Raw genomic sequence first — 20470 nt, 5'->3', positions numbered from 1 at the left:
GCCGGTGTTTTCATGTTGGCTCGCAATAAAAATGAAGATATATAGCCTTTAGAAGAGTTATATGATTGATTCATGTGCCTCTTCTCATGAGAACTATGTACACACGTACCCTTGCATGTTAAATTGATTCTTGATGCTAGCATCACCCAAAGAGTTTTTCTGTTAAAGGTATGGCGATTTTCTTTGCATGCTAACATGAAACTTGATGCTAGCATTGAGTCTTTAGGTTGAAAATATATATAGTCATGTGCCATTATAGTTATTTTAATATTGTTACAAAAGGGCATGTAGGAGGCTTACAATCCTCGTGGGTGAGAGAAAAGACACACACTTTCCTCAAATCCGCCCACAATACGAAAGAGCCAATGAGAAGGCTCTCACTTTCTTGACAAAATGTGAAAGGTTGGTGCAAGGAGGGAATGGAGGTCGCTGTCCGACAATTGTGTGCGAGCATTATAAATTCCACTAAGTGCCACGTGTAACACAGGAGCCAATCATGGGGCACTACATCTTTTGTCACGTGTAAAAAAGGAGTCAATCATGCGCAGCGCACAGTCGATCGGGAGCAGCTAATCCTATAACGCACCTCGCCTATACAAGGCTATCCTCTCTGATGTGAAATTTGTCGCGGGTGCTACTCATCTACAAGCAATTATTTATGGCAATCGCTGCAGGTAGCATTGCCGAAAAAGAGATGAGCTTAGAAGACGCTGGAATTTCCCATAGATTCGTTAAGACGAATGGCATTAGCCTGCATATTGCGGAGCAAGGCTCGGGTACGCTTGGCTTGATTAATCCCTCATTTTTGCAAAAGCATAGTTTCTTTCCCTGTCGTTCAAGAAAGCATCCACAGTCCCAACATTCACGCCCCAAGTGATTTGAGCGCGTCCAATGTTGAAAGAGAAGCTGCCACAAAATTCATGCCTTTTCAACTACGAAACAAACATGTGTTAGAATAGGGATATTTCCAAGTCGTAGAGTATGTCAGATGGAACGATTTCCAAGTTGTAGAGTTATGTCATATCCTGTCAAGCTGAGAGCAATCTGGGCACACCTTATTTCGATGGTTTAATGTTTGTTCTACTCTCTAAAGATGCACCTTATTTAAGGGCACGTGAAGCCCTTGTGGGAGCTTATCACTGCTTGGGAAGCTATCCACTCAATAATACTTTTATGTACATAGATACATACATGTGCATGGATGCATGTCGCATGTATTTGTGTTGATAAGTGTAAAATTTCTACAAACATTCATCCTGTAAAGTCTTGCGTGCTTTTCCTAATTTAAAAGATGCTTTCTTTCTTATGGTCTCCTCCTGATGTGCCTCGGTCATTCAAACATAGCCTGTCATATGTGCAAATGTCCTTGAAGGTGATTTTTTTCTCTACCTCAAACCCCCCGCCCCCTCCTTCCTTCCCTTCCCTCCTCCTCCTCCTCCCCCTCCCAGCAATTGTACTATAATGAGGAACGTAGAAATCATCACTTGGTGTGTACTTCTTGGTGTATTTCCAGGGAATGTGCAGCAGCTAAATTAAACCAAGTGACCGTAGGGGTAAGGCAGAACAGGTGTGCTTTTTTATGATACTAATGGTGTGAAAAATCCACACTTTTCGAAAATGCAAATGTGTGCAATGCATGCAGAATTTGAATGCCGATTGGTCCTCCAATGGGAAAGAGCGTCCTCGTGAGAGTACTTGTTACGGATGAATGCAATGTGGTAGAGAGAATGCTATGTGAGATTCCCAATGAAAGGGTGATACCCTTTACGGAAATGTTTTGGGTACACATATGGCACGTCCCAAAAATAAGTATCCATTCACGATGGAATAAGCCTCTAAATCCCCGACCTCATTACACTGAATCTTCCCATAAATGTCAGCGAAGTTCTCATCTAAAGGATAAGCTTCAACCATTGCTCCTAATGATTTCTCCTTAATCACAGAAACGTGATTACCGTCTACTCAAAGCATCAGCTACTAAATTCTCCTTTCCTGACTGATATTCGATATTTGGTTGCCCAAAAGATTGAATATATTCAGCCCATTTGATTTGCCTTGAAGAGACAATGGGTTGAGAAAACAAGTGCTTGATACTTTGATGGTCAGTCTTAATCTTGAAAGCAGAACCATAGAGCATGAATGATTGCCAATAACTTCTTCTCATACGTGATATATTTCAATTCAGCCCCTTGAAGTTTTCTACTCTCATAAGCAATGGGATGCCCTCCTTGCATCAACATTGCCCCAATCGAGGTACCACTCGCATCCGTACATACAACAAAGAACTCTTTGTCCATGTCCGGAAGTGTTAACACTGGTGCAGTCACCAATGTTCTCTTAAGCTCCTAAAAAGCTACTTGGTGAACCTCTCCCCACTCATACAAGGAATGCTTCTTCAACAAATCTGTTAGTGGGGAAGCAAGACGTGCAGAATTCTTAATGAATCTACGATAATAACTACACATCCGTAGGAAGGATCTCAGCTCATGTATGTTTTTGGGTATTGACCAGTCAATTATGGCCTTGCCCTATTTAGGGTCAACCCAAATTCCCTCAGCAGACACAATGTATTCTAAATACTCTATTTCTGTCTTGAAGAACTCACTCTTCTTGGTATTTAGGAACAATCGATCCTTTCTTGGGAGCTCCATCACCTAGTAAGGTGATCCTTATGCTATTCCTCATTCTGGCTGAAATCTAAAATGTCGTCAAAAAAGACTATGACAAATTTTCCCAAGTAGGGTCACAAAACCCTTCTCATCAGCCTACTAAAAATGGCTGGAGCATTAGTTAGGCCAAAAGGCATGACCAAAAACTCATAATGTTCAGTGAGAGTGCGAAAAGCAGTCTTATGTTCATCCCCAGCTTTCATACGAGGTTGATGATAACCAGATTTCAAATCCAATTTACTAAAAACTTTAGCACCTTTAAGCATATCTAATAAATCATCCACTCTTGGAATCGGATACCGGTTTTTAATCGTAAGTTTATTCAAAGCACGGTAATCTATACACATACGATATGATTCATCCTTCTTCTTAACCAATAATACAGGTGCTCCAAATGGACAACTGCTTGGTCGAATCAGGCCTTTTTACAACAGATCTTCAATTTGTTTTTCTACCTCCTCCATTTCTATCCTGTTCATCCTGTATGGGGCTCTACATGGAGGAGAAGCTCCTGGCTCTAAGTCAATGGCATGATCATCTTCTCTCTCCATAGGCAATTCGAATGAGTCATCTCTTGAAAATCGATCCTCATAAGTTCTAAGGAACTCATTTCTCTTCCGATCTTCTTTTGAGATATGAAGATCTCGTGAATCCCGTATATACACAAGATTACAATCTACCCCTCTTTTTACCAATCTTTTCGCTTGGGTAGGAGTAATCAATGGAATTGTATACACGTCCCGATCCCCTACGATCCTTATGTTTTCGTCCTTATGTACAAAGCAACAATGATGAGTATGAGGATGAATAGCAGGGTTAAAATCATACCGCCATGGTTTACCTAGAATCATGTCAACGTCTTGTAAAGGGGCTACTAGAAAATCCCTTCGATCTCTATATTTTTGTATACGAAAAGGAATATTCCGTACTATGGATGTGTCTTCTTCATTGTGTCCCCTAAAAGCTCCTCAAAGCGACATGTTTTTTATAGGTTCTGGTTTAAGATGGAGTGATTTTGCCAATCTATCACTTACTAAGTCATAATTACATCCATCGTCTAGGAGAACCACTATTCTCTGTCCATTCACGAATCCATACACCTTAAAAAGATCATGAGGCCCAAAGGTATTGGCTGAATGGACAGCATTCACTATTAGCTCAATAGTCACAGTAGATTTCGAGGGTGACAAGGTAGAAGCCTCACCCTCCTGCTTGGATGCCTTGGCTTTCCCTTTTATTGAATTCGTCTTGGCAATCTTAGCCAAGAGAACGGGACACTTATGCCATAAGTGCCCTGGCTTATGTTTCTTACACCCGAAACATTTTCCTTCCTTAATCAACTTCCTCTCCTCTTCGTCAGTCATAGAAGGAAATGGCACCCATCCAGGACGTGATTGGCTGTTCACATTCCTTACAAGAGCTTTACCCTTCCCTTTATTATTCTTAAACCGGTTTGGTTTCCTAAAAGTGGGTATATTGTTGGTCTTAGATGATGACCCATCCTCCTTATTGAAGGGTTTACGAGGATTCAATTTCCTCTCGGCTATTTCACCAGCTTAGTGAGGTCCTTAAGCATGGTCGGGTTAAACATTTCAACCTCGTACCTTACTTTTGGGCTTAAAGCTGCTAAATACTTCTTTCTCCTATCTTCCTCACTCTTTTCGGGTAACTCTCTCATTATCGAACTGCCTTAACCTCTCCCAACGAAAGGTTAGGTTCTCTTCATGCCTCGGTGGCATGAAAGTGGCTTTCGGTTGCTCCACGAATTTAGCCCATATATGAATAGGCTCTTTTCCTGTTTGTGACAAGGACCACCACATTAGAGCATCCTTCTGCAGATGCAATGTGGCAAGAGCAAGCTTCTCTTGCTCGGTCTTGTCTTAATGGGCAAAGTATAGCTCAAAATGGCGAATCCAATTGAGGATTTTGTCAGCCTCCCTTGCCCCATCATATTTGGGAAACTCAATTCTCTCTCGTGGTTGGAATTTGGACCTCTTAGAAGGGGTACTCAACTCTTCATCCCCGAAGTTTAAAGTCCTCTTAGTCCCTAGTCTTGCAATAATGGACTGTATTGCTAAGCTGGAAAATCAGCTTATCAACAGGAGTCTCCTCTACCCAGTTTGGGAGATCATAGGGAGTCTTGCAGGCTGGCATATCTGGACTTCCAGATGCACGTAGACCTTAGGAGATCAGGCTTCTTCTGCTACCCAGACCCTAGTGGACATTTGGAGCACGATCATTCACACGCTCAAGGATCAGTGGGAGGGAGTCCCGGGCAGGGAAGGAGAAGAGACGTCGCTTCCTTCGCGACTGGGACCATCGAGAGCTGTTCTTCCAGCACTTTGCTCAGAGTCTTCAATGGCATTACTCCCCCCCACCGTGGCTGTTTGTCCACACTCCCCTGAGAGGCTTGTAATTGGTATTTTGTTACCTCGGGCTGTATCCGTTTTGCGATTGCAGCCCGTTGGCCCTTAGGCCCTCTTGTACTCTCGTTTTCAAGCAATATAACTAGCACTACTTTTTGCGCAAAAAAAAAAACAGGAGTCTCCTCCCTTCCTCTTGCACTTGGCTTATAATCCATGTGTACTGGGTTTTGAGTTGAAGGCGTGAACTCATCACCTTGTTCTTGGCTGTGGTCTCATTTCTTCTTTCATTATGAAAGGAGAACTCCCTATCAAGAGGTTCTTGAAGGAGAGACTGCTGTAGATTTATTTGTGGGTTGTCATACTCAAGATGTGTATAACTCTCACCTAATCCATCCTCTTCAAGAGGGGGTGAAGGTGTTCTTTCTCTCTCTCCTTGGGGTAATGGAGGAAAAGGAATAAGTTCATTGTTATATGTCCCTTCCCCTTCCATTCTTTCCTTTTAGTAATACAAGAGAGAAAATGTCTTGCTGTAATTTCAAAAAAAAAGAGGTTTATTTTACAGCAAAAGTCAAGTGTTGTAGAGTTGGTGGTACTTATCCGACTCCTGCTTCGTTTGTGTTGAGAAGACACTTTAAATGACCTCCTTTCCCTTCTCTTTCAAGCTTTTCTTCTTGTATTTCTGCTGTAAACTGGTACGCTCTGTTTGGGCTACTTGTTTTGAGCGGATTGGAGCTCTAGATACCGTTATAGGGGGTACTTGATGGGTGGATCACCCCCCTTAAAATCTTATTCCGATCCGACTTTCCGTTGGGGAGAACGGGGGATCCCTTTTCCTCACGGTTTAAGGATTTTAAGGGTACATTCACATGGGTGGGGGGACGGGGGCGGGGGGGGGGGGCAATTCACCTCGTGAGGACACCCCGTTCACCGTTCAAGACCAGAAATTTTCAGAAAAATCTCGTCTTAGAACCTCGGAGATCGGTCGGTCGTGATCCTCTTCCGCAACTTCTCTTGCGACTTCCGTCGTCCGCAACTGTCGCCCTCTTCTCGTCCCGCTTGTGGATCATCACCGCTCTGATACCAAATGTGAAAAATCCACACTTTTCGAAAATGCAAATGTGTGCAATGCATGCAGAATTTGAATGCCGATTGGCCCTCCAATGGGGAAGAGCGCCCTCGTGAGAGTACTTGTTTCTTTTTCGACCTACATGCAAAGTGGGAGAGAGATGACGGATGAATGCAATGTGGTAGAGAGAATGCTACGTGAGATTCCCAATGAAAGGGTGATACCCTTTCATTAATGTCCCTTGAGATCACTCAAGTTCCACCTTCCCATTTACACCTACCCTTATCCTATGACCCATGCACCTACCATTCAATGCACTCTAATGCCTCTCCTCCACTCCTCCTCTCCTCTTTCCTCCCCTCCTCTTCCTTCTTCCTCTCCCCTTGCTGCCCCCTCTTCTTCCTCTCCTCTACTTGCTGACTCCTCCTCTCCTTGCTCATTCCTCTCTCTCTCTCCTTCCTTTCATCCTCTCCCCTCATCTGGAGTACCCCTATTTTTGGTAGGGGTCTCCTGGGCTTCAGGAAAGCGGACGGAGTTATGTTTTTGGTTTTGAATCAGCCTTTCCCACCTCGATTGACGAATGGGTTCCCATTCAGTCAATCCGTTACCACCCACACCGGCCGCGAGAACTGTCACTTTCTCAAAGGACGAGCTGCAGCAGCTGCAAAAGGATTTGGAGCACGAGTGTTCCACAACTCTCTTCGCACGCATCCATGGCTCCCACCCCTCCAGGTCACAAGCTAGAGATTGGATGCTTGCGGCACTTCCCCAGGAGCTCGCCCCCCACCTTAAGGATGTTCGTTTGTTGGGACGAGGTTTCTTTCAGGTGTGCCTAGATTCCCCGGACGTCACGAGAGACCTGCTACAGGCCGGTTTTCTTTTTCTAGGCTTCAGGAGGATTTTTTTGTTTCCCTTTCAACTGGGCTTTGACCCAGTTGAAGAGGACAAGCAGGGAGTTTCTGTTTTCATCAGATTCCCTGGTCTTCCCTCAGTTTATCACCGGCTACTTTCAGTTATTGGCGAGAGTTTGGTGTGGTAGCAGAGATCCCCCCTCTTCCTGGCGAACCCTCTTCGGCTGCTGAGACGGTCAGGATGGATGGGGTACCTAGGGTTAGGGTAATTGTCCAGGACCCCAATATTTCAGATGACCACATCATGCTACAGCGACCCGATGGGTCCTTCTTCCACCAGAGATTTGAGGTTGCAGGTCGGCAAGACCAGTGCAGGATTTGCAGATCCTCAGGGCACTTCGCCAGAGATTGCCCAAAGAAGAAAAAGAGACCCAGAATGCAACCAGCTCGTACTAGCTTACGACAGAGAGCTGGAGCAGGACCTACCGCTCCACAGGCGCCGCCTCAGACACGGGCTCCCCCCCTCCTAGGGCTACCCAAGTCCCTCCTACACCTGGCACCATCTCTGGCCCACGGTGGGTTCCGGCTGTGGTTAGGCCCTCTACTTCAGATCACACATCCACCGCTTCGGAGGCTACCCCCTTGGAGCCTCGGGAGGAGACTAGTGTTCAGGAGCCTTGTTCGACCCCATCCCTGGATCAAGTTGTACCTTCCTCAGCAGCCCAGGTTGTTGGCACCTCATTCGTAGCAATTCTTGATCAGGATCCAGTACAGGTGCCTCCTTCTTTGGATAGAGGGAAGGGGGTCTTACATTCTATCCCTGCTTCGGTAGGAATCCTTCGTACACCCTCCCCAGGACTGGCTCAGCGGAACTCCTTTTCTGCTTTGGAGGACCTCTCTAAACTCCCAGATGATGATTTTGTACCTTCTACTTTCGGAGAGCCAGTTATCGGCATCCCTTGTGAGAGATCCTTCTCTCTTTCACCTGTGGACTTTCCTCCCCTTGGACCTCGTGTGTATGGCAGGAGGTCAGCTCCGGCGGAGGGTTCTTTTTCCGCCACCAGGTCGGGTAAGGTATTCCAACCCGCTTCCTCCCGCCGATGAGGATAGCCAATTGGAATATACAAGGATTGGGCGGCATCCCTCATCGCCGTCGCAGACAGCGGATCAGGAATCAGCTCCATCCAGGTGTTTCAGGTGGTTCCGTAGACATTCTTTTTCTTCAGGAACACAAATTGGATGTCAGAGATTGCTTTAAGTCAGGTAAGCTACTTTCAGGCCGGACTTTTTGGCTTCCTGCCTTGGGAACCAGAGGAGGTACATGCATATCAGTTTCAGATTCTATTCTCCCTCTGATCATTGGACACGGCATGATAACCCCCTCCAAGGCCTAGTGGGTTTTACTTCTGATCAACGGACGTAAGGTTGGTTTCCTCAACCTCTATGCTCCGAACAACAGAGGGGACCGTGTTCTGTTCTGGAAAGAGTTGCTCTCGTGGGCTGACATTGCTGATTCATGGATTATTGGGAGGTGACTTCAACATGGTTGAGGCACCTTCTGATAAGCAAGGGGGCAGAGAAGGTGGTATTCATTCCCTCGAGAGAGCAGCTTGGGATGCCTTCTTATTCAGGTTCAGTGGCAGAGATGTTTGGTCAGATGATGCATTTCATATTCAGTCTCAGTCACTTTTGTTTTCATGGTCTTCAAGTCTGCCCTCTCCGTCCTTCATAAGGGAAAATGCCCTGGTTCCGATGGTATTACTCCTTCTTTCTTTATAGCCTTTTGGGATATGATAGGTGATCCTATTACTTCAGCCCTACAGGGCATTTGGGACTCGGGTGAGATGCCTGACTCACTGACCGAGGGACTCATACACCTTATCCCGAAAGGTGGCAACAGGAATTTTGTATCCCATTGGAGACCCATCACTCTATTGGGCACTTTATACAAAATCCTTGCCAAGGCGATCAGCATCCGATTGCAGCCCCTTCTTCCAGACCTCATCCATGATAGTCAGACAGGCTTTGTGCATGGCAGGAGCATATTTGACAATATCTTTTTCTTTTGGGAAGCCACTGAGTGGGCTATGCAGAGCGGGCAGAGGTTGGCAATTCTACTTCTGGATTTTGAGAAAGCCTATGACAGAGTAGACTGGGGCTTTCTTGAGGGTACTTTTCTACGTTTTGGTTTACCATGGATTAGAGGGGTGGCCTCGCTTTATAGATCAGCTCACAGCCAGGTTTTGATTGGAGGGGTAAGGGGTGACAGATTTCAGATTTTCAGGTCAGTTCGTCAGGGATGCCCTTTAGCCCCCTTCCTCTTTCTTTTTGTGGCAGAAGCTATGAGTATCTTCCTTAGATCTCAGGCTGAGTTTTTTGGGTTGAGATTGCCCTTGAGACAGGAGCAGGAGCTTCTTGACTGTGAGTTGGCTGATGACACTGCTATTTTTATTGAGGCCTCTTCGCAGTCACTTGATTCTTTCCGGACAGCCTTGAATATTTTTTGCTCAGCTGCAGGGGCACACATTAACTGGCATAAATCCTTCGGCTTTTGGATCAGTGATGAGGAAACTCCAGATTGGGGAGCTGACCTTGGCTTTTCCTGGATTCAGAGGGGTGTTCCTGTTAGATATCTGGGATGCCAGGTAGGGTTGGGCATCTCTCCAGCACGGCAGCTTGACTCAGTACTAGAAAGTATAAGGAAAAAGCTACTTTTTTGGAGCTCAGCCCAACTCGACCTTTGCCTCTAGAGTTGTGGTAGTGAACCAGGTTCTTTTGGCCACCGCCTGGTTTGTGTGTTCTTGCTGGTGCCGGTCTAGGGATTGCATCACTCAGCTCATTAGACCAGTCAGGAATTTTTTATGGAGTGGACTTGATGGCACAGCAGATGTTGCAACGAGGGTGGCCTGGGAGACCATTATTCTCCCTACATCTGAAGGGGGCCTTAATATCATTGACCCGGATCTGTAGTGCAGGGCATTGCTTTGTAAGGTGGTGGTGAGGGGACTCATGCCTGGGCAGGAACCTTGGAAGGATGTCTTTTTTGGATGCATTTAGGCTTGCACACCAACCTTGGGAGATGATTGGGTGGACAGCCCACTTCAGCCCCTCTCAGATCTCCTGCCTCTCCTCTCATGTCTGCCATCCTGAAAGCGTGGGGGAGCTTCAGGAACACTCTTCGAAGGGTTCCATCCTCTACCCTAGAAGAGATTGATAGGCAGCCGGTCATTTGGAATGATAGTATACTTGATGAGCATGGCACACCACTGGGCACTTCCCATTACATGCAGTGGTTTAGATGGGAGAGAGGCCCCGCCTACACAGTAGGTACTTGGAAGGAATTTATCAGGCTACCTGAGGTGTCATGTGCACGGATTGGTATCTGACGTGTACTAGGTACACAGGACTAGCTCAGGTTAGCCTGGGGAGGCTTAGAGCTAGGCAGGCTTGATTCTCGGGTTGAGTGGCAAGGGTACGAACTATTTATAGGTCTTCGCTATTTTTGGCGCCGGGGCCCGAGTCTAGAAAAGAGGCCAGGGGGTTCAGTTCTCAGTGTGCAGTTGGGAGCAAGTCTCGTTCCCAGGTGCCAGGTCTGATCCTGGATTGAGTCGCGGACGCGCGCCTGCATCTTAGCGTAGCCCAAGGCCCAGTGGCAGATCCAGGGCTTCACAGCACCACCTGGTGGTATGGGACACCAGGCTGGTTTGGATCTGATTGGGAGTTCGTGCCAGTAGCTCAGCTCGTGGCTCGGAGGGGACATCTTCTGATTCGGGATCACATCCCGTAGATGTCATGGTTGGGTGGTGAGCAGCCTGCTCAGATCTGATGTTGTGTGTGGTTGTTTTGCAGATAAGGGGTTTCAGGAGTGCTGGGACGTGTCAGTTGGTATCAGAGCCAGCTCCTGAGGTAGGAACTTCTGATGCGAGAACTTTTGACGAGTTTTTCCTCCAGGTATGCCCTAAATTTCGAAATCTGTTGCTGCGTTTTTGCTGGCTACCTGGGATAGAGGGGTGGAGAGATATCTGGGAAAAGGAAGAAGAAAAGGAGGGAGAGAAATTGAGATCCCTGAAGGGCCTGTGAGAGAAGGCTGTAGGAAGTGGAGAGAGAGCAGAAAGGTAGGAGAGAGAGGCGAAAAAAACTGCAAGGGAGGCGTAGAAGTGACGCCTAGGACAGTACGGAACAGGCTGGGGGCAAAGAGAGGCTCGTAGGGCGGCGAGCAGGCTGCGCAGAAGGCTGTGTACAGCCTGCGCATTGGGCTGCGTGCAGCCTGCGCAGAGGGTGTTTTTTTTCGAAAAAGCACCCCCTCCAAAGCTAGGGGAGCTTAGCCTTTTTTGGAAGCAGAGCTTCCAAATAAGGCTGCCCTGCTCCCTATATAGGTGGGGGCAGGGTACCAGCCTACCCACAAGCCCAGCCTAGAGTTTCGAAGCAGTGCCTCGAACTGTGCGCCAGCCTGCATCAGCCGTACCTGCCTGGGCCAGCGCTACCTCTGCACCGTGCAGTCCGCAGCGTCCGTACACCACCAGCGCCAGCCAGCGCCATCTGTACGGATCCCGCTGCAGCGAGCCCTGCGTCAGCACCCCCTGCTCCGAGACAGTACCCGCAGACTGTACGGATGCCGTACAGTCCACGTCAGCATCTGTACGGCCTGCGTCAGCGGCCGTACAGCCATGTCAGCAGACCGTACGGCCTGCGTCAGCAGACCGTACAGCCACTTCAGCAGCACGTGCATCCGGTTGCGGGTTCGGAGAGGTCTCGAGATTCGTGGGCTTCCGATTCGCCAGGTTCCAGCATCTCTTTCCGTCGGCATCTTTCGGGATGGTTTTCTTCTGCTCCATTCTCCTCTGTGCTTCGTTTCAGTCAGTTATTTCTCTCAGTTCGTATTCAAATCAGATTTCAGCCATGTCTGATGCTCCAAATCCCGAGTTCACCATGGGAGAGCAGGACTTGGATTACACTCCTGTGGGAGAGGAGGATCAGGGTCTCTATGACGACCTGATAACCAAAAAGGCCTTCAGTGAATTTACGACTGCTCTTGATGGCAAATTCGAGCAGGTCAATGCTAATCAATCGGGGTTGACACAGCAACTCCAGGGGATACAAGCAACTCTCACCCTTCTGGCTAGCACTGTGCAGGCACTCACGCATGTGGATGCCATGGCTTCAGTGCTAGGCCCGAATATAACTCCAGATCCTTTTCCGGGTGACCAAAAGTCGAGAACAAAGGAGGTAGTTGACACTTGGTTACACAAGTGGCAGGTACACTTCCAATTCCACCCATATCCAGATGAGAAAAAGATTCAGCTTGCAGCAGGGTTTATGTCAGGTAAAGCCTTGCTATGGTGGAAGGAACTCCAGCCTAAGCCTAATACATGGACAGATTTTGAGGGGATCTTCAGGAAGGAGTTCCTGAAGAAGGAGGATGATTACGATATCGTTGGCAAGCTCAAAGCCCTCTATATGTCAAAATTAAACTTGACTTTTGAAGTTTATCTTCAAAGATTTCGGGATCTGCAAACCAGGGCCACTAAGATGGATCCAGTGACCTTGTTAGGTTTCTTCGTGGATGGTTTGCCAGACTCCTACAAGTTGCAGATAAAGAACAACAAGTGCACAACGTTGCAGGAGGCCATGACTTATGCGCGCATATATGATGATACCATGGCCGGTACCAAAGCAACCACAGTTACCGACACGAGTGGAAAGAACAAACGCAAGTTCTTTCAGCATACGACTAGTATTGCGGAGACGAAGTCTACGGACAACGCCTCCAAGAAAAGCTTAACTCCAGCAAAGAATGGTAAAGCCCGTTTCCTTCGCACTCTGAGGCTCAAGAAAGAAGGGCGATGCTTCTACTGCGAGGAGCGGGACCACACAAAGAATGAGTGTCCTAAGCGGAAGAACCAAAAGTTGGTGCTAGGACCGAAGCTCCAGGCGGGTCCACGTACCGCAGCCAAGGGAGCGAACCAAGTCGCGATGACAGGTATTTCTGTAAATGTCATTACCTGCCCACTCTTTTGTAATTGTACTTTCAATACTTCGTTGTTTGGTTCCCATGATCTTTTCCAAGTTTATGGAGAAGTTATGGACCAACAGGTTCACATTCTCTTTGATCCGGGCAGCTCTCACAATTTTGTTAATTACAAATTTGTGCAGAAGATGGGGCTGTCCACAGTACCTAGCGACCACACCTATGAGGTGCAGCTTCCAGCTGGGAAGCAGTTTTGGGATCGCAAGGTTGAAGCGCTTCCTATCCGGATTCAAGCCTACACGGGAGCTCTTACATGTTATGTTATGCATCTGGAGCATGTAGACTTGTTGATCGGGATAGAGTGGTTTAAAACCCACAATATTCAGATCGGACGGAGCATACGCTTTCTTTTGTAGATTAGGACACCCAATTTTGTATTCAGTGTGATAAAATTCCCTCTTCTCAGGGGCCTATTGTATCTGCGATGCAGCTTCGGAATAAATTAAACAATTCTCATTATGATGTCTATCAGTGTGTTTTGATTCCACTTTCTTCATTTGTTGTTTCTGTAATTAACAAAAATGAATTAAGTGTGTTTGAACACCGTGAATTGAGAATGTTGTTAGATAATTTTAAGGACGTATTCCCAGCTCAACTGCCGGAAGGTTTACCTCCAGAACGGGCAGTAGATCATCGCATAGACTTAGTCCCAGGGGCTCAACCTATCAGTGTACCACCTTATAGGATGAGCCAGGTAGAGGAGGATGAGTTAGCTATCCAGCTTCAGGATTACCTGAATATGGGCTATATCCGCCCAAGTAAATCACCTTGGGGTGCACCTGTCCTCCTAAGAAAGAAGAAAGATTCTTCCTGGAGAATGTGTATAGATTATAAACGATTAAATAAAGTGACAATTAAGAATCGATACCCTCTCCCTCGTTCCGATGATTTGATAGACCGTTTGGCCGGAGCGAAGTATTTCACTAAGATTGATTTGCGTACGGGTTATCATCAAATCCGTATCTATGCTAAACACATAGATAGGACCGCATTCCGAACTAGGTATGGTTATTACGAGTTTCTCGTATTACCTTTTGGTTTGACCAATGCTCCTGCTACTTTTCAGCAGATGATGAACGATTTGTTCAGGGATTTTCTGGGCAAATTTGTTGTAGTGTTCTTAGATGACATCTTGGTATATAGTCGAACGCTTGAGGATCACATAGGACACCTCCGGGTTGTCTTAGTTGTTCTGAGACAGCATAAGCTCTATGCCAAGATGAGCAAATGTGACTTCTTTATGAAGGAGATCATTTACTTAGGACACAAGATTTCTTCTGAAGGTATTAGCATTGATCTGGATCGTATCCAGAAGGTTTTAGAATGGCCTATCCCTCTGACTGTGAAACAACTTCGTTCTTTCCTAGGATTTACGGTATTTCTTCGGAAGTCAGTGCGTGATTATTCACGTATCACGGCACCCTTGACCAACATATTGAAAGGTCGTGGACGCAGGTCTACCCAGCCGATCTCTTGGAATGATGCAATGAACAAGGCTTTTGAAACCTTGAAGTTTTCTATCAAGGAAGCACCCGTTCTTGCATTACCCGATCCTACCCGGCCTTATGTTTTAGAGGCCAATGCGAGTGATTATGCGATTGGGGCAGCTCTATTCCAAGAGGGCAGACCTGTAGCTTTCGAGAGTAAGAAGCTAGACGACACTCAATATCGTTGGCCCACACTTGAGAAGGAACTTTATGCTGTAGTGTATGCTCTTAAGGTTTGGAGACACTACTTGTATGGTTCAAAGTTCCTTGTATTGACTGATCACCAGTCAATTAAGTATGTGTGTGATGGATCAGAATTGAGAGGAAGGAAAGCTAGATGGGCAGAACTAATGCAGGATTTTGATTTCGAAATACGTTATCGTAAGGGTTCCCTGAATAGTGTGGCGGATGCCTTAAGTCGAGTTAAGTTTGTAAATGCATTGTCATTTACGGAAATATCCTCAGACCTATTTCAATCCTTGAGAGGGCTATACGCAACTGATAGTCATTTCAGTTCTTATTGGCAGAGAGTCGAGGATGGTGGGAGCTCCATGGTTGACCAGGACTCAGAGATTGTGCCACCTAGGATACAGGCGACGGGAGGTCAGTGGATGATTAGGAACGGCTTGCTGTTCCGGAATGAAAAGATTTGTGTGCCTGATGTTCTGGACCTTAAATCCAAGATTCTTTGGGAGTGTCATGATGCTCCTAGTGCGGGACATCCAGGTATACATCGGACTCTGTCTCTTGTGAAGCATACCTTTTATTGGCCTAAGATGCGTGCATTTATAGAGAACTATGTAGTAGGTTGCCGGGTTTGTCAAGTTATTAAGGCTGAACGCCTTAGAAGCGCGGGCTTATTACAGCCTTTACAGATTCCAGGTAATAAATGGGAAAGTATTTCCATGGATTTTATTACTGGTTTGCCACGAACGCGCAAGGGTCATGACTCTATTTGGGTCATAGTCGACTGTTTGACAAAAATGGCTAGGTTCTTACCTACTAGAACAACTATTTCAGCTGTTCAGTTGGCTCACGAGTTTGTGGACCACTTGTTTAAGCTGTATGGTTTGCCATCTGACATAGTTAGTGACAGGGACTCAAAGTTTACAAGTACCTTTTGGACACTTGTATTTGAGAAGTTGGAAACTACTCTAAGTATGAGTTCCTCGGATCATGCACAATCTGATGGCAGTACTGAAAAGGTCAACCAGTTGGTTGAAGACATGCTTCGGGCATATGTATCTAAGAGACAGTCTTCATGGGAAGATTATCTATCTATGATTGAATTTGCTTACAACAGTGCAAAGCATTCTAGTACAGGTTACAGTCCTTTTATGCTTATGTACGGGTTTCAACCTAAGTCACCAGTTATGGTTGGGTTAAAAGGGATTCAAAATGATGCTGCTAAGAACTTCTTGCAAGACATGCAGGAAATGTTGCAGTTTGCCAAGGAGTCTATTAGAAGTGCCCAAGATCGGGACAGATTTTATGCTAATAGACATCGTTCACCTAGAGAGTTCTCTGAAGGAACGATGGTATATTTGCGAATTCCGAAGGAATCCAAGAGCCTAAGTACTGGTTTGGTTCCGAAATTATCCCCAAGATACTGTGGTCCATTCAAGGTCATTAAAAGAATTGGACCAGTTGCATATCGACTAGAATTGCCTCCTGATGTTAAAGTCCATCCAGTCTTTCATGTCAGTAGACTGAAAGAAGTCTTGGGTGCAGATGATCAACTTGTTTCTCCTCATGAGATTATAGAAGTTACAGATTTGACTTTTATTCCTCACGAACCTGAGTGTATTCTTGAATTTCGTGAAAGACAGATTCGTAATCGTACTATCACGGAATACAAGATCAAGTGGAAGGATCGTGTTGAGGAGGATGCAACATGGGAGACATTACAAAACCTCCAAAGAACATTTTCAGATTTCTTAGCGAACTCAGGAGTGAGTTCTTAGAGGAGGGGGAGTATGTCATGTGCACAGATTGGTATCTGACGTGTACTAGGTACACATGACTAGCTCAGGTTAGCCTGGGGAGGCTTAGAGCTAGGCAGGCTTGATTCTCGGGTTGAGTGGCAAGGGTACGAACTATTTATAGGTCTTCGCTATTTTTGGCGCCGAGGCCCGAGTCTATAAAAGAGGCCCAGGGGGTTCAGTTCTCAGTGTGCAGTTGGGAGCAAGTCTCGTTCCCAAGTGCCAGGTCTGATCTTGGATTGAGTCGCGGACGCGCGCCTGCATCTTAGCGTAGCCCAAGGCCCGGTGGCAGATCCAGGGCTTCACAGCACCACCTGGTGGTATGGGACACCAGGCTGGTTTGGATCTGATTGGGAGTTCGTGCCAGTAGCTCAGCTCGTGGCTCGGAGGGGACATCTTCTGATTCGGGATCACATCCCGTAGATGTCATGGTTGGGTGGTGAGCAGCCTGCTCAGATCTGATGTTGTGTGGTTGTTTTGCAGATCAGGGGTTTCAGGAGTGCTGGGACGTGTCATGAGGATCAGAGACTGCAGTCCGTGAGTCACCTCAGAGGGGTAGCACGCAGGGTTCAGCAGATAGATGCAGCCATCCCGGTGGAATGTGCAGTTGAGTTGCCTATTACTTCCACCACTTGGATGGGAGCTTTTTTGAGGACAACAGTTCCTCTCCAGGTGATCGCTCTTCGAGGTCTCGGAGAAGATGCACTGGTCTTTGACGTTGGGGATGGAGGTATACTCTCTAGATCCACGGATGATATTCTTATAGAGGTTGCCTTTCAGCCTGTCAGGATTGCTGGTTTTGTGGACCATGGAGTGGGCTTGGAGTGGTACTTAGACCCCGACCCTCTACTTTTAGCCTTGGGATCTTGGAGGTTGTGGTTGTATGGAGGTGCACCTATCAGGTGCTTGCAATGGGACCCAGGAGAGTGGGAGTGGATAGATCATGGGCACCGAGAGAGGGGAATTCCCTTTTTTCGTTTCACGGTTGGTAATGCCAGGAGATTTCAGCTGAACAGTAGGGGTTGGGTTCCCTCCAGAGCCCCCCATTGGGACAGCTTCTTCATCACTGCAGATTTGCATAGGAATTTTTGGAGGAGGCTCTGGAAATCCCTCAGAAATAGAAAGATCACTCTTTTCTTTTGGCTTTCTATTCATGGAGGGATTGCAGTGAACCTGTGGAGATCACGTTTTGGGGCTGATCCCACTTGCCCTCGCTATCATTCTGCAGAGGAGTCAGTGTAACATTGCCTTTGGGACTGCAGTCAGGCAAGGACTATTTGGAAAGGGGTTGCGAGAATACTCAGCATTTTTCATACTTCCCCTTTCTTCATGACTTGGGGCTCAGTCGCATGGTTATCCCTTACTGGGCCCCAGGTGTTTTATGAGCGTGAGCCTTCTTCTTGGGCACTCTCAGTCCGCCGGCAGGTGATAGAGCCCTGCTCTCTTCAGGATGTACCAGTTACTCCCTTCAGGGCTTCTCATGCTTCAGTGGACACCTCTTGGGAGATCTTGGCTAGCATTTCCTCTTGGCACATTTGGAGAGCCAGATGTACAGAGGCCTTGGATGGCACCCAGATACACCCTTCACAGGTGTTCACAGGTATTTGGACTGACACGGTTCATACTTTGATAGCCATTTGGGCTAGCATGCAGGGCTCTTCATAGGCAGCCTCTTCTAGAAGGACTATTTTTCTTCGAGTTTGGAAGGGTTCTCCCTTTTTCTCGGAGGTTTCTACTGGATTGAGATGGCACTATCAGCCCCAATTCTTTCTTTTTGGCTCTTGAGCTTTTCATGCATTGCATGGTGTATCCCGTATGGAGCTTGCTCTAACGGTTTTCTTTAATACTTAATAGAAGTCTCTTTCTGGGGGGAAAAAAAAAATAGCATTCATTAGAAAACCAAAATAAAGGAATCCAGCACTGCATGGTGTAAATGAAGACTTCCTATCATGAGGGCATAATTTCTAGCACATGCATGTTGGCTGCATGTGGGCAGGACCTTGAGCGAGGGCATGGGTTGCTTGATGTGCTAGAACCCCTAGCAATTGCGCCTTGGGGGTGAATTTTGTGGTTTGGAACAAGAAGGGTGTAACATACCCTTAGTTTTCAAGTTAGGCCATTGGCAGGATTCCAAAAAGAGCCCCACTAGAGGGGGCTAAGGGCAAATGAAGGGAGAATGCCATGTGGCATTTCCCCATGCCCAGATGCTTTTGGTAAGGTTGCCCATGGAAGCTCCCAGGGGGAACTGGGAAGAAAAGGAGACGACGGACAACGAGCTGTGTAGAGAGAGACGGCGCACGCGAGAGCACACCGGTGGGAGATAGAGAAGCAGACGGGCATCGTGTGGGCTGTGTGTTGGCGGAAGAGAGTCCATACCTGAGAGATCTCGACTGTTGGAAAGTTTGCATGATGGCGAACTGCTATGTGGAGCGGGTGGAGAATGAGCTTGGACGCCGATTCTTTGAGCGGAGGATGCATTACGTTTTTGATAAGAAGGATGCATTACGTTTCTTTGAGCGGGTGGAGAATGAGCTCAGACGCCAATTCTTTGAGCAGAGGATGCATTACGTTTTTGATTAGGAGGGCTTGTATTGGTGATGCCAATTGGCTTCGAGGGCGCTTGGTTGCTCGCAAAGCGACGCCTGTTGGTCACGTTCCGCTCTTGGAGTATGGGCTAGTCACAAAGCTCAAGCCTTGGTGACTTATTCGGGTCTGGCTGGTCACAGGGCTCAGCACTTGTAATGTGAATTGGCTCTGGGAGCCAAGTTGGTCACTTTGACGGCATGAATCCACCTCGGGAGGCTGGCTGCTCATAGACTCCTAGCTCCTAGTCGTGAATGAGTATTGAAGGGCTGGCTGCACACAAAGGCATGCTGGTTGCACACAACATCATGGTGGTTGGTCGTGACTTTTGGAAGAGGAACCTCGGCTGGTCGTGAGATGCTTTGGAGAGTGGGTAGGGCACATAGAGCACCTCTCTGTCTGGTTGCGAGATGCTTTGGAAGAGCTGGCTAGACGCTCTATGTTTTATGTCTCCCGGAAGGTCTCCCAATTGATGCTATTCTCCTTGTTCAAGCTTACTTGGATGCTAGCTGTGTAAATATGCTTTCTTTTCTGCTTTAAGCAGTTGAGTGGCCAGGCAGGTACTTGAGGCTGTGGGAGTAGAGGGAGCAGAATGCAAGTGTGAGAGCATGAAGGTGCAAAACATCTGAATAGATGAGTGAGTTAGAAAGTATAAGAGTGAGAGGTTTTGTCTAAGTGGCAAAACCTCATCCCATCCACTAACCGTAGTTATTTAGGGATCTAGCTGTGATTAGGGGAAAAAATCTCAATGAGGGAAAAGTACCCCTAACCTACTTACTACATTGCATTGGACACTGCCTAGAATGTACCAATAATTCTAACACCCCCCTGCAGTGCCAATGTGATGTACAAGGTAGTGATCGGTCACCAAAAGGAGATAAGTTCAGGGCACTGCGAAATGCCTCAAACTTCTCACGTGGAAGTGCCTTGGTGAAGATGTCTGCAACATTGTCATGTGTTGACACATAGATCATACTGAACTCCCGTGCATGCAACTTCTCTCTGACATAATGATAATGAACCTCAATGTGCTTCGTGCGAGCATGAAACACAATATTCTTTGCCACTGCTATAGCACTCTGACTATCAGTGAGAATTGGAGAAGGACCCTCCAATAACAGATGAAGATCAGCAAACAAACGACACAGCCAAACACATTCAACTGTCGCTGTGAAAGCTGCCCTGTACTTAGCCTCACATGAGGAAGTAGCCATTGTAGATTGTTTCTTGATCAGCCAAGAAATGCAAGCTTTGCCCAAAAAGAAACAATTACCACTAGTGGACTTCCTAGTATCATAGTCTCTAGCCCAATCTGAGTCAGTGTAAGCATGCATCTACAAGTCGCCCCCCTTGGGAAACATCAAGCCATAAGAATTTGTGCCTTGCAAATAACGGAAGATGCGTTTTACAGCCCTCCAATAAGAGATGAAGATCAACA

General features: G+C 46.8%; 1 protein-coding gene across 1 annotated transcript in view; it reads left to right on the top strand.

The window, feature by feature from the left end:
• The first annotated feature begins 581 nt into the window (after positions 1-581).
• Positions 582-20470, top strand: part of LOC147896069 (epoxide hydrolase 1-like) — a 138553-nt gene continuing 118664 nt past the window's right edge. Inside the window, exon 1 of the mRNA XM_087382660.1 lies at positions 582-776. Coding sequence (XP_087238786.1) covers positions 659-776 — 118 coding nt within the window. The 5' untranslated portion in view covers positions 582-658. The remainder of the gene's footprint in view (positions 777-20470) is intronic.

This window comes from Dipteris shenzhenensis, chromosome 12 (assembly GCF_047967505.1).
Source record: "Dipteris shenzhenensis isolate YYH24624 ecotype China chromosome 12, Dip_SZ_1.0, whole genome shotgun sequence".
NCBI classification, from domain to species: Eukaryota; Viridiplantae; Streptophyta; class Polypodiopsida; order Gleicheniales; family Dipteridaceae; genus Dipteris; species Dipteris shenzhenensis.
The sequence above is the reverse complement of the archived record's forward strand: the minus strand, read 5'-3'. Positions and strand labels throughout refer to the sequence as shown.